The sequence below is a fragment of the Ictidomys tridecemlineatus genome, chromosome 1 (assembly GCF_052094955.1).
Source record: "Ictidomys tridecemlineatus isolate mIctTri1 chromosome 1, mIctTri1.hap1, whole genome shotgun sequence".
Taxonomy (NCBI): Eukaryota; Metazoa; Chordata; class Mammalia; order Rodentia; family Sciuridae; genus Ictidomys; species Ictidomys tridecemlineatus.
This window is the reverse complement of record NC_135477.1, coordinates 36,573,898-36,588,389: the sequence shown is the minus strand read 5'-3', so window position 1 is coordinate 36,588,389 and position 14,492 is coordinate 36,573,898. Positions and strand designations below refer to the sequence as shown.

At 51.4% G+C, this 14,492-nt stretch overlaps 1 protein-coding gene across 5 annotated transcripts; it reads left to right on the top strand.

Annotated features, from left to right (window-relative positions):
• The first annotated feature begins 2,950 nt into the window (after positions 1-2,950).
• Gprin2 (G protein regulated inducer of neurite outgrowth 2) lies at positions 2,951-10,609 on the top strand. Of its 5 annotated transcripts, none has more exons than XM_040272665.2 (2): positions 2,951-2,997; positions 8,930-10,609. In XM_040272665.2, the coding sequence occupies exon 2, from the start codon at positions 8,936-8,938 to the stop codon at positions 10,301-10,303; it is 1,368 nt and encodes a 455-aa protein (XP_040128599.2). In that variant the 5' UTR covers positions 2,951-2,997; positions 8,930-8,935; the 3' UTR covers positions 10,304-10,609. The 5 variants fall into 5 exon arrangements, with proteins under 5 accessions (XP_040128599.2, XP_040128600.2, XP_005333808.3 ...); XM_040272666.2 differs by lacking the exon at positions 2,951-2,997 and adding an exon at positions 3,004-3,232; XM_005333751.4 differs by lacking the exon at positions 2,951-2,997 and adding an exon at positions 3,096-4,759.
• Positions 10,610-14,492: the final 3,883 nt, after the last annotated feature.

The following is a 14,492-nucleotide window of genomic DNA, read 5'->3' as shown; positions in this document are numbered from 1 at the left end:
CCCTTTCTCACTGCTCTTTTTCAGTTCTTGCCACTTGGTTTCTCACAGCTGAGTTTTAAACCGTCCTCTCACTCTATTCTTCCCCTTAAGATCTCACTTACACTTGGGGCTGGGTACCCACGTGCCCATGATACTCAGACCTCCTGGGAAACTCCGGTCCTATGACTGCAATCTGCTTCTCCAAGTGGTGTCTCCAACATCCCAGTGTGCCCCCACTGAGCTCTTGAGTTCTGAGCGCGACCCATGTTTGCTTCTGTTCTGTCATGGTCAGCAAATGGATCTTGGCCCATGTGATCCTCAAGCCAGGGCCGTCTCTCTCTACTAAAGCAATCTACAAAGCCCTGTCTCTCTCAACCCCCATTCCATAATCCTAGCTTGTACCTCTAGAACCTGACAAGGAGGGGTTTGGTAAATATTTGATGAAATGTCTGATAGCAGTGAGCACACTCCACAGAACATTTCACAACCACCATTTTCACCCTGTGAGATAGGTGGGTAGGTATAATCACTATAGATGAAGAAACCAATGACCAGAGAGATGAACAATTATACTTGGGCGTGGGATAGCAAGGCCAGTAAATACATGGAGAAGTTAGCATTGAAATTCACATCTGAGTCTCCATCCTGAGCTCTCCCTGGGCTACTGCTTCAGCCAGGGGAGCTCTTTGCCAAGCCACAATGTAAGAAGGGGACCAGTGGGCCAAGGTCCAAGGCCAAGGCAATACCTGGAGACCCCAGTGGAACAGTTCACCCAACATGTCTATGATTATCCAACTAGGCTTCTTGAAGCATATTCAGTGAAGTTCTTGGAGGGCTCTGAGCTGTGAGTTCCATGTTTGATATATGGGTCTGGCACCAACTTTCAATGTAGTTACACATATCCTATCTGTTCTTGGAGCTCAGTGGACTTCTTCAAAAAGGGAATATAGAATATTACGCAGCACTAAAAAACGACAAATCATGGAATTTGCAGGGAAATGGATGGCACTAGAGCAGATTATGCTTAGTGAAGCTAGCCAATCCCTAAAAAACAAATACCAAATGTCTTCTTTGATAGAATGAGAGCTACTATGAACAGAGCAGGGAGGAAGAGCAGGAAGAAAAGATTAACATTAAACAGAGACATGAGATGGGAGGGAAAGGGAGAGAAAAGGGAAATTGCATGGAAATGAAGGGAAACCCTCATTGCTATACAAAATTACATATAAGAGGTTGTGAGGGGAATGGGAAAATAAACAAGGAGAGAAATGAATTACAGTAGATGGGGTAGAGAGAGAAGATGTGAGGGAAGGGGAGGGGGGATAGTAGGGGATAGGAACGGTAGCAGAATACAACAATTACTAATAGGGCATTATGTAAAATTGTGGATGTGTAACCGACGTGATTCTGCAATCTGCATTTGGGGTAAGATTGGGAATTCATAACCCACTTCAATCTAATGTATGAAATATGATAGGTCAAGAGCTTTGTAATGTTGTGAACAACCAATAAAAAAAAAAAAGAAAAAGGGAATATAACCATTCCTAAGTAATTTTCCCAAGATATGGAAAAAGGGGTCCTATTCCTAGGCAGGAGCAGAAGCAGGTAGTGATCCTGAAAACAAATCCCCCATTGGCCCCTTGGATAGGCTCCCCGAGGCAGGTTGTATGGGATAGGGACATGACAGCCTGGGGCTTCCACTTTGACACCCTATTGGTCAATATGCTCAAATCCCCAAGGTGGCTTTCTTCCAGAATCTGAAAGTGCTCTGAGACCCATTGGAAAGGGCTAAATGGTGCAGTCTGAGTTTGCCTGAATAGACTGAGTTTACCCTCACTGGGGGAAAGAAAAGCAGAGATGGTACGGGCTGCCATAACTTCATGGGGTGCAGACGCTCAGACAAGGGCTAGGCAAGCAAGAAGGGCTGGTGTCAACAAAGAAGACATGGTACTAGGACCCAGTTCTCTGAAACTGGGGCTCTGGATTTAGGCCACTGGAACTTCTTGAGGATGGGAAGGACTCAGGCAGGCCTAGGGTGTATAGCTCTGCCTGGGGACTATCTAGGGAAAGGCATGAGGCTCCCAGGTCACCAAGGAGACCAGGAGATCTCAGGGACTGGATCAGTGGGATGGAGAGGGAGTAAAGGAGGGTGTTTAGTTCAACGAAGAGTTTGTGGGAAAAGAATGTGGAATTGGGTGGAATCTGATCTTTTTTTCAGTCATTGTTGGGATCTGTGAGGCAGGCTGGGAGACTGAAGGCCTCAAATTGGGTTGGGCTGGTTTCAAAGGTAGGGAAAGGGATGTGGGCATGAGAATGGGTGATAGACTACTAGCCCCAAGGATGTGGCTGAGGACATAACCTTTCAGAAGGAGTCTATAAAGTTGGCGAGTCTATGAAGATGGGGGAGGGAGGCGGGCAGGGCGACTCGGGAGTAGGCTGGGATTACAGAGCTCCAATAACCAGGGTTAGATGTGGGGTCCACAAGGGCAAAGATCAGAGGATGGGACGTGGTATTTAGGGGTTGGTGAGTCCCCAATCCGTGGGTGCAGGGCCAGGAGGGCAAGAGTTAGTGGCGATAGGGTCGGGTATGGGGTAGTGCAGACCCTAGAGGAAGGGGGTCTCAAGAGCGTGTTGGGACTAGAGAATTGTGAGGGGTGGGGTCGGGATGACAAAGGATATGGGGGCGGGGCCAAGAGAAAGGGGGTCGCCACCCGGGATGTGAACCTCGGTGCCCGCGGAGGCGCGAAGGGAACCAGACTGGAGCATGCCGAGAGGGGCTGGAGGATTGTGGGGACGGTGGGGTCGGGTCAGGAAGGTGGGTGGGCAAGCCTGGAACGCAGGGGCTCGTCTTGGGGGCGGGGCTAAAAAGACAGCAGAGAGGGAACCGGGTGGGGAACAGGGGTCGGGAGGGAGGACCCGGGCTCGCGGGGGCGGTGCCAGGGGCAGTGGGGGCGGTGCCGCGGCAGGGGGCGGGGCTGAGACGCCGACGCGGGCGGCGGAGCGCGGGGGCGGGTCCAGGTGAGCCGGGCCTCCGCCCCCTGCGCCCTCTCCGGGGTCCCTGGTGCGGGGTCGCCTGGGTGGGTCCCTTCCCAGCGCTGGCCCAGCTGTCGGCTGGACCCAGGCGGACCGTGTCTGGGCCCGGGCCGATTCTGGGTCTGGTCCTGGCTCCATCTTGGGCCGCTGCGCCGGGCACCTGTGGCAGTCGCAGGAGCAGCGCTTCCGCCGGCCTGCGGGGCCCCGGGCGGGCGAGAGGGTGAGAGGCCGGTTCATCGCGTGCCCATGGGGGTTAGTTGGGGAGGGGGCGCGGATAGGCGGCGCCTCTCACTTCCTGCGCCCCAGAACCCGCTCCTCACCTCTGCGTACACTCAGACCCTCGGCATCCTGGTCCCCCCCGAGTGCTCAGCGTCCCCCAGAGCCGCAACCCTCCCCGCATCTCGCCCATCCCATTTCCTTTTCTTCGATGTCTTCTTTCCATTTTTCCTTACTCTGACCAGGACCTGGCTCCCGTCGTTTCTTCCCTCATCCATTCCTTTTCTCGTCTATCCCCATCCCCCACCCTGCCCTTTTCCACTGCTAGCAGCCGTTCCCCCTCCTTTCTTGCCCCTTCTCTTCTCCTGCCTTGCATCCCCGCCCGTTAGCCCAAGGGCCCATTTCCCTTCAGTCTCTGCCTTTGTTCTGGGAAGGTCTGTAGTCTAGTTTCGGGCTGTGTGAGGTCCTTTTCGTTAAGAACCTCTGAGAGGTTTGCTTGTGAGGGTCGGGAAAGGGAGCCCCTGCTGGGTGAGGTTGTGTGTGTGTGTGGTGTGTTCAGGCCTTTGGCCTCCAGCAGGGTAGGCTGGGCTTGGCGAGCAGAGTGCAGCAGTATGGATGCTATTTCCTGTAGGCTTGCACTGCAAATGGGCCTGTGCCTTAGTCTCTGGTGTGTCAACGGTGGGGTGTGGGCCCATGCTGGGTCACAAGTGCAGTTGAATGTGCAAGTAGGAACACGCTGGCTATGTGGCTGTTTCTAGGCTGGTGTGACTTGTCCATGAGGCTCATCCTCTGGACCCCAGTGCCTCCCCGAGGATGGACAAATCCTCCACAGGGGAGGAAGCTCTAGGGCTACTGGGGTCCTGAATCTTTCTGGTGAGCAGTATGGCCCCCCTCTCTGTGATGGGCAGGTTTTGTTCCCTGCAAACACTCCTTTTCTGGAGTGCTTACTGCTGCCTTGCCCAGTTTTGGCCCAGTGTGTTCCTTCCTGTCAGACTCTTTTCCTTGGAGGAGGTTGCCACCCCCCCCCCCCCACCTAAACAATGAGGGATTTGTGGAGTGTGTATCCTTACCTGGTGTCTTAGGGTAAGTTCCGTATTTTAACATGTTACCAGTTTTTTTCTTCTGACCTTGTGGGATTGTTTTTCCCATGTGGTCTTGCTGGACCCAGAAATCATCACCCAAATGCCTGCTATTTAACAAGAGGGGACTTTATAAGTATATTACAGTATGGCCTTGGCAGTACTCCTGGGCAAACCCCAAAGGCTTGAACTCTTCTTGTGGGATGAGAATTGGAACCTTTGACCAAGTTGACCCATCAGTCTCTTTGGCTGGACTACTCTGGAAGTTCCTGCAGAACTGGGGGCATTTACTCTAAATGATGTTGACTGTTGCCTGCATGCGAGACTGGTTGATTCTCTAGTTGCTGACAAGCAGAACCTGAGGCAGCAGCAAAGTCCATCATTGGCCACAGGATATGGGCAACAGCTATCACAACTTTGGCATCAAATGGAGCAGGAAGAAGAACATTAAGGTATTATTCAAAGAACACTAGTGTTCTTGGATACCTTTATGTGCCTGTCCTTTATCTTGTGTTAAAACATCTTCCTATGTGGTCTCTTGGGTGAAATTAGAATTTTTTTCATAGTTTTAAAGGCAGGGTATTCATGCTATTCAGGGCATGTGGCTTGCAGATACCAGACGTGTGTGTGTGTGTGTGTGTGTGTGTGTGTGTGTGTGTGTGTGTGTATTCTCTATGATTAAGATTTGAAACAACCTTGGGAAATTTAGTATAGTGATGGAGACACTGGTGATGGCCAGATTCTAGAACAGAATGAAGGTATCAAGGATGAAGCAAGCCAAAGCTGACCTCTGGGATGTCTTGATGGCTTCCTTTCCGCCTCTCAGTACTAGTGCCTGCAATACCTTGAGCTCAAGCTGCTCATGATGGAGAATAAAGAAGATTATTATTATAGTCCATATGTTACTATATTTACTTTTCACAACAATCACACAGAATAGGAGTTTACTTCCATTTTGCAGATTTGAGAAACTGAGGCTCAAGGTTAAGTATCCACCTGAGGGCACACATGCAGGAGAGGAAAGTGTGTGGAAACAGAATCTTGCACCTTTTCCACCCTTGGCTCCCTGGTCCATTGGTCCAGCCCAAAGTGCCAGCATCAGAGAGCTTGGGAACCCTCCTCTCCTTGAGGGCAACCTGAAATAACTTCCTTGGAGCCTTCCCTCCCCCAAGGCTGAAAAGGCCAGGTTGTAGAAGGATATGCCTTGGCATTCTGAATTTGCCATTTTCATTTGTAGATTATTTGACATTTTTTAACTGTTCTACGGCTCAATTTTGTTACCTGCTACTTGTAGGGTGGTGGGATAGGGAAGGGTACCAATAGATGTATATATCCCCCCGCACACACATATACTGGGGTCTCTGTAGTCACTGACCTCTCTGTGAGATGACTAGCCTGAGCACTGGACAGCTGTCTGGTAAGGCAGGTACAGTAAGATTCTTATTCCTGATGACTTTTCACTTGGTCTTGGAGCCTAAGGGTGTCTCCAGTCTTGTCCCACCCATTTTAGGGGCTCTGGCTCATTCTGGACCTATTCCCTAGGAAAGTCCAAAGCAATGGGACTCAGCTGAGGCTGTGAAGGCTGGCCTGATAGGGCCTCCTTGGGGTTCTTAAACCTGTTACTGGGTGGTTATCTTTGCCAGGGCTTTTGGTGACCAGATAGCAGGTATGCACCCCCCCTCCCCCATCCTCCTCACTCTGGGCAGCCTAAGAAGATGCTAAGAAGTGATGGGGTGGGTGGGGAGTCAGGCTTTTCTCCCACTCATTAACATTTCCCACTGGAATGTCACAAACACCACTGTGGGTGTCGGATGCTAAACTGTGTGCTGAGGCTCCAGATGATGACAGGCAGGACAGAGGTCTGGGCAGTGCTCAGAGGGGCAGAGGACCTCATGCACTCATGGGCTTAAGTCTGGCTCAACCACTCTCCAGCAGTGTGCCCTTGGGCAAATCACTGAACTTCTTTGTTGAATGAGGAAGATGACTTACCTCCTGAGGTTGCTTTGATAAATTAGACAGTGTTTATAAATGAGGTGGCACATGTCTGGTATATGACGGTGTTTGGGTAATGGGAGCTGTTACTATTTACTTGTTGTTGGCTTTATTGGTCTTGCACCTGTCCAATTTTAGAGCTCCTTGAGAGCAGCATCTGATGCAGACTTCTCTCTTGACTATTCATCCTTTTCCGGACCCTCCCAGGGACCAGTCTGGCTGGGACAGACACGGTTCACCGGGGTAGGCTATGTTCAGAGCTGCATGATCCAGTATGTTTGCAAGTTAGCCACATGTGGCCAGTTTATTATTATTATTATTTTGGTGGTGCTGGGGGCTGAACCCAGGGCCTTGTGCATTCGAGGCAAGCACTCTACCAACTGAGCTATATCCCAGCCCTCTGGGCAGTCAAATTTAAATTACTTAAGATCCAATAAAACAAGAACTTGGGCTGGGGATGTGGCTCAAGTGGTAGTGCGCTCGCCTGGCATGCGTGCGACCCGGGTTCGATCCTCGGCACCACATACAAACAAAGATGTTGTGTCCACCAAGAACTAAGAAAATAAATAAATATTAAAATTTTCTCTCTCTCTCTCTCACACACACTCTCTCTCTGTCCCCCTCTCTCTCAAAAACAAACAAACAAACAAACAAGAACTTGGTCATAGAAACTGCCTGTTAGGTGCTTAGGGGCTACATGTGCCTAGCACCTACCCTACTGAACAGCATATGGAATTGTGCAGAACTGGACTGTAAATACTATGGCTCCAGAACCATCCTTGCTGTTGCTTTCAATAGCTGCCAGCTGTCTCTTGATTATAGTTCAGCAGAATGGTTGCAATGACACAGAAACTAAGTTCTGGAGCCCTTCCTGCACTCCCTTTCAGGTAGTCTTGCTCACCTGGAGGTGAGGGTGGCTGGTTTCCTAGTAGTCCTTATCAGTCCAGGGTTGGGAGGGTAGGGCCAGGATTGCCCAAACTGCAGCTATTGCCTTCTACCCTCCCTGTTTCTCCAGCCCATCCTGCCTGGTAAGGAGTTTTTGGAGTGATCTTCCTCATTCATAACTATGGCCCAGGCTGGCTTGGTCCAGGCACCTTGACACTCTGGGCCCTGCCCAACTCTGAACCCACTGCTTTCCTCATAAACTCAGAATATAAGCCTCTCTCCTTCTGCTGTTCCTTCCATCTAGGCACCTCTCCCTTTCTCTGTGGCCCCAGCTTCCATAAGTCCTCCAGAAAGCCCTTTCTGATCATCTCCAGCTTGCCTTGGCCTAGTCCTCTCTCCGGCCCTGTCTGGGCACTCAGAGTTTTTCTCTGCAGCGTGTCCTTGTATTTGCTTATCTCTTAGTCAAGCATGCAGCAAACATCCTCTGAGTGCCAACTACATGTCAGGTCAGTGCAGGGTGCTGGTCAGATGGCAAGGAACACGTTACAGGCTTGCTCTGCCAAGTCCTGGTTGTTGAGGAGGCTGACAGTCTGCCAGACTGTACCATCGGACCTGATGATGCTCATCCAGGAGTGGAGGCAGCCCAGCTCAGTATCAGGAAAGATTCAGAAAAGGAGACAGTGAGGTGGCAGGGGGCTAGAGTGGACTCTAGGCTGCAGCTGGGTCAGTGAGTGGCTCCAGAGGGCTCTGTGTGGCTGGAGGAAGGGATGGCAGTGGTAGGAAGGGAGAGGTACAAGGAGGATAGAGGCACACGGGAAAGAGGGAGTTGAAATTTTATGGAAGACGTGTCTTATTTTTGGTGTTGGATACACAGCTTTTCTCACTGCTAGACCAAGGTCCCCAGGGCACAGCTAGAACTAAATGAATCCTGTGTTCCCTGGTTCAGATCCTGCCCAGCATGCAGCTGGGAGATGGCTTTGAAATGAATGAGCAAATACCAAGTGAGTCCCATGTGTACAGGGTTGTTAGGCAAAGCTTCTCCTTGCCACTAGCACTAGAGGGGGATACAGGGAATCATATCCCATTTACTACTGCCATGACTGAATCTCAGAGACATGATGGCTCAGCCAAGCCAGAAAGGATGGGGATGGTGTGGGGGGTGCAAGGAGAACCCAGGGTAATTCCCAGTTTGGGTTCTCTTCATTACTCTCTCATCCCACAAATCTCCTCTGAGCCCCACTCTACCAAGGAGGCCCCATACCACAGTGAGATAGATTCTGTCAGTTCCAGCAGCAGGCAGACTAGTATTCTAGTCCAGCTCTCCTGGCTGCTAAAATTCAGCCATAATTTTGTGCTGATTGACCAAGAGCTATTGTCCCAAATTCCCTGCCCCCAATGCCTTTGTCCCATACCAGGGTCCCCACAGACTTGGCCTCTTCCCCGTGTTCCTTCCACTTCCCTTTCCTCCATAATCTATCCAGTAAAAGTCACCAGATGGCAAAATAGGTGAGTGATCTCCTGAGCCCTTCTCCAGAGGTACAGATTATTATATATTTATAGTGTCATTCCTATGGGATGGACTTGATTTGAAGTGTCTGGTGTGATGTCACTGACTTGCTTATGATTCTGACCATTTAATCAGGCTGAGATTAAAGCTGTCTCCCCAGTGTGTGAGCTCAGAGCAGAGTCCAGCTAAGGTGCTGATACCCAGCTCAACTCCTTCCTTCCCCTTTTGTCTCCTGCAGGCAGCCATGAGTTCCAGCCACCCTGAGCCTGAATCCCAGGCGCTTCGGAGTCCCCGCACACAGCCACTGTCCCAGAGCTCTTCCAGCCTGCTTTGTGAAGGCCGGGGGCAGAGACCAGAGCTCCGCAAGAGTGCTAGCAGTACTGTGTGGCAGGCCCAACCTGGCAAGGCAAGCACTAGTCCCCAGGCCTTGGTGGAAGAGAGGTGCCAGACTGAGAGCACAGAGCAGGCACAGACCTCAAGCCCCCATCTACGGTCTGGTGCTGTGGGGCACTGGCGAAGCAGCACTGTGGGAAATGTGTCTACAATGGACAGTGGTGACTTGTGTCGCCTGCGGGCCCCCAGTGTGGCTGCCATGCAGAGGAGCCATTCTGATCTGGTCCGTAGCACCCAGACCCGGGGTCACAGCAGTGCTCGGAAGGCTAGCCTCAGCTGCTCAGCCCTCGGTGGCTCACCTGTCCGCAGGGCTCAGCTGCAGCCTGGCAGTATTTCTGACCAGGTTGGCCAGCCACCTACAGGCCTGGAAAGAGAACTGGCTCCAGCAGATGGAACTTCTAACTCAGCCTGGATGCTGGAGGAGAGTCAGGTGTGGGTACCACCACCAGCCCTGGGGGACACAGCTACCCACAGCAGTGGTCCCCAGGCTGGGCCCAAAGCCACAGGGCAGCCAGCTACCGCCTCCTGCCATGCTCTGCCCCCAGCAGCTCTAATCTGCAGCATGAGGGAGGCAGTGGCCAGTGGCTGCTGCCATGCCCTGCCTGCCACAGGGATCTTGGCTTTTCCCAAACTGGTGGCATCAGTGAGCGAGTCTGGGCTGCAGGCTCAGCACGGGATGAAGTTCCACTGTAAGTTGCCTGGGGGGATTCATAGGCACTCCCACTGTTGTGCCCACCTTTGGGGTCCCACAGGGTTACCCACAGAGCCTGGCTCTAGGACCAAAGATGTATGTACCATGACTTCAGCTAGTGACTTGGGCCCCATGTTGGTATCAGCCCAGGATGCTGGTGTGCAGGCAGCTCCAGCGGCAGCATGCAAGGCTGTGGCTACCAGCCCATCCCTGGAAGCCCCTGTGGCTCTGCACATGTTCCCAGAGGTAACTCTGGGGCCCAACCTGGAAGAGACATCGTCCCCTGTGCGGGATGTGCGGTGGGATGCTGAAGGCATGACATGGGAGGTATACGGAGCATCAGTAGACCCTGAAGTGCTTGGTGTGGCCATCCAGAAGCACCTGGAGATGCAGTTTGAACAGTTGCACCCAGTGCCAGCCAGTGAGGACAGCTTGTCCATTGAGGGCCGGAGGGGCCCGCTGAGGGCCGTCATGCAGTCCCTACGGCGCCCCAGCTGCTGTGGCTGCTCTGGTGCAGCCCCTGAGTGAGGAACTGCATCTCTCGGGCTAGCCTGGCTCATGGACTCAGCCCTATGCCAGGGCCAGGGACAGTGTGGGCCCTGTGCCCCCTGAACCCACTGCAGGTGGGCACATCTTTCATCTGATAAATATTGACTACCTACAGATCACAGAATGCAGCCGGGGCTTCTGGCTTCATGAAGCTGGGCTCTTTTTTAAGGGCTTGATCTCCAAGAGCCACATGTCTGCACATTCCAGGCTCTGAACTTTGGGCCGGGGTTTCTGCACTGTGTAAAAACTAGCTCCTAATTTTTCTGTAAAAATATTCAACCTTCAGTCTGCCCTTGAAAACTTTGTCATGTTTCTCTTAGGTCTGTTGCTTTACTTTAAAGCATTGCTGAGAAATATTGAATTCTTACATTAATTGGTGGGCACAGGGGTTGTCCCAAGTGACAGGGACTTCCTGGGTCTTTAGAGAAGGGAACTTTAGGGAGGGGAAGCAAAGGCCTCCTGTGTGCCATTTACTGTGCTTGGCATCTTACCTTGTTGAGCCTTCATGTCTTTATACCATTCTACAGGGGAAACAACAAGATGTTTGGCAAGGCTCTAGTTGATGTGCCCCAAGTTGGACAGCTGGGAGTGGTGGGCTAGGATTCAAAGCGAGGACTGGCTGAGCCTGGGTGTTTCACTATAGCCTGGTCCAGTTCAGTGCAATTGGATACAGGAAGGATTTATTGAACCCACATTCTGGGTCAAGTTCTGTGGATTTGTGTGAGGAATGATAGGACTCCCCTGCCATGGTATGTGGGGGCTCTGAACATTACAGAAGGGTTGATGAGGCTTTCAAGACAGCCCCCTTGCAGGTCATCATGTCAGGGATTGACCCTATGATATGGAGAAGAGGTGACCACATGCCCTTAAATATGTTGTAGAGCCTGAAATTGTTCTATTATCATCTTGTTCCTTTGTCTTAGATTTATTCCCAGCTGGTGCAGTTCTTCAAGGAGGGAGGGCAGGAATAGATAGGGGCAGGGAGGGAGACTGGCTGTGGGCCCTGTGCTGGGGCCTCCCACCTGGTAAGAAAATGCTGGAGGTGGTGGGGCTGGGGACACCTTTTGAGCCTGTTTGTCTAGTCTTGCCCATGTGACCTGACTTGGGCCAGGGGAATTGGGTCTGGGGAGGGAACACTAGGGCCTTTCACAGCTGTCTTCATCAACCTAAGGACTTCTTGAGGCTTGTGGAGGATGGAATGGATTGTGTCTATCCTGGTACTTGGTGTTGAAGATCCTAAGCTCCTAAAATAGAACCCTCAGGCCACCCTATGTGGGAGCCAAAGGGTTAGGGTGGTGTCAGGGTCACTGACCTGGCCCTGTTCCTGGGCTTCTTATATATTTAGGAACATAGGACTCAAAAGCTGGTTTACTGTCCCTTCTCTTAGGACCCAATACTCACTGAAGTGAGAAAAACTCCTGCAATGATGGCTCAGGTTTTTAAACAGGGTTGGCATTCCAACAGGCCAAAGAAACAGGCGAGGAAGGCGTGCTTTAGGTCAGAATGCCTTCTGAAGCCTTATGAAGTGGCATTCATAACTTGAAATGTGCCTTTCCATGTAAGCATGTACCTTTTCAGGTAACTCATGTTCTGGAGTGTGGCATAGGGGTACCATGCCTCCTTTGTTTCTGGTCCTGCACAGGGGTTCCAGTACCCCCTGCCCAGGGGAGGGGGAAATGGTTGTAGGGATATGAGGGAGCAGTACAGGGCCACAGTTGAGCATGGTCTTGACACAAAAGGGCTGGGAAGGTGAGTGGAGTTGGGGCAGCAAGAGGCTTGGAGGTAACTGCCCTGCATGTCCATGGTGCATGAATTATAGAGGCTCAATTGGGGTGTTCATTGGGTTAGGAGGCTGGCTAGGGCGTCCTCATTTTGAAGTTCTTGGTATGACTGAGGAAAGGGACTTTAGGGCAATAGAGAATAGGTGGGGCTACCTGTCCCCTAATATGTTGCAGTGCCTGAAATTGTACCATTATCATCTCATTCCTTTGGCTTAAGCAATGAGTGAAAGGGGTGGGTGGGGAGACCAGATTCCAATTTAGAAATATCCCTTTGGCTACCTGTAGAGGAGAGATTTGGCATCTGAGTGGCAGAACATAGGATCCCAGAGAGTGGGGACACTTAGGAGGGGCCTGTTAAGGGGGAGGAATGGGTAGGTGGGGACTATTCACACATGTGTGCAGTTGATCTGGGGAGGAGGAGGAGGAGTTCTGGAAGGCTGAGGTTCTTCCAGATTGGGAAAGAGAAGGGTGAGGCTGCTCCCTTGGACAAAGACAGACTCAGGAGGGGCAGGGGAAGGGCCCCACACTACAGAGTTTTGCTGAGAGCAGTGAAACCCGCTTCATGAAGAGACCTTCACTTCATCGTATGCAAATTACATGAATTCACCAGTAAGCAGAGGTGTGCCAATTTACAGCAAGCACCTCCGCACTACAAGATGGCAGGCCAGGCTGGGCCCTGCATGGGACAGGCCAGATAAAGCACCCACTTACCTCACTGAGACTGAGATAAAGGTTTGCAGGGTGGTGCTGGAATCTAGCCCCACCTGTATCCTGAATAGGGCCCCCAAAACACTCTTCTAGTTAAACCACATCCTTGGTCTCACCAGCTGAGCTTTGCCATTAGGTGGAGCAATTTCTGAACTTAATTAATTTATGAACTGGGCCCAGAGACCTATCCTGGCCCTTAGATTAGCCTCCTCCTGGCCAGGCCTTATGCCTATAGTGGTTCAGAGCTACAGAGCTTGACCACTGATTTCATTTACAGATCTCCACTTCCCGGTTTCTAGTTCCCTTTCAGGTCTGGCTCTGGGAAGTGCTGGATTTCATTGTCCATGTGTTTGTTTTGTTTTAAATTCAAAATAAATACAAGTTGGAAGAAGAGAGGTTTGCCAGGCCTGGCGGGATAGGGGAATTGGTATTGACTGGTTGTACTTGGTCCTTTGAAGCAAACCCCAGAGTTCTAAAGCTCCCTGCCCTGGCAGGAATCTACCTTTTGTCTTCTCCAGGGACTTCTTCCTTCTTTCCACTGGCTTTCCTTCTATGGCAGCCTGGGCCTCTGACACGGAAGCCTGGCCTCCTTGGGCTTCTCAACTCTGGGTCTGCCAGGACACAGAGATGCATCTCCCCTCTGACCTCAGGCTGTAATTGTCCTTCTAAGGAACCGCTCCAATAGGGGAGGATCTGTTCCTGTTGGGATGCAGGCTTCTGCTGGCTGAGGGGCAAGGGATATGGTCCTCTTCCACTGTGATGTCACCTCTGTGTCAGCTGGTTTAGGTCTCTGAACCCTGGATATACTAGATTATTATTTGACAGGGTTTGAAAGGGCCTTGTCCATGAAGATCCTAACATTTTAGACTTGGAGCAGGCCACCATAGCTTTGTGGTCTAAAGCTGGAGTTTGAGCCCTGGATCCACACTGATAGCCATGAGTTTTGGGGCAAGTTTTGGAGTCCCTAAACTTCCTCAGCTGTAAAACTGGGATGATAATAGTGCCTTCTTCATAGGCTTGTGAGGATTTTAAGTGGGATAACCTATGTACAACACCTGGCTCTGAGTGAGCGATCCACATGTGTACTGATGGTGTTGCATGGTGTGCCACGGCCCTAGGGAGCCCAGCTCTTCCCCTACCAGCTTGGTTCTGATCACAGTCCACATTCCATTTATTTAAAACCTATTTATTCAAAGGCACTTCTGAATAAGATTCTTCATCTTCAGCTTTTCACCCTACTTGGGGCACATACCTTCTGGCTGGAGGTCTCTGAAAATGTGGTACCCTAAGTTGTATCAAGGAGGACCACTCTTTCCCTAACTGCTAGTCTGGGGATAAGATCCCAGAAGCTCATGTCAAGATGAGGATTATGAGAAGTGGGGAGAGCATGATAGGGAAGGACAGAAGTCAAATGAAAATGTGACTTCAGGCCAAGCCAAGTCCCACATGGGAGTCGCGGGGTGCAAACTCTGTGTTAGGGCCACTCAGGGGTAGGGGGTAGCCTCTAGGCACTTCTGGCGCCCTTTGGCATGCAGGCTGGAAGGTTGCAGGAGTTCCAGGGTAGGTCTCTGGGTGAAGCTGGGGGGCTTATTCCAGAGGAAGTGTACACAGGAACTATCAAAGGGAGTCACAGGTATCTGGGGTGCACCCACTGACAGGTACCTTTATATTGCAAGCAG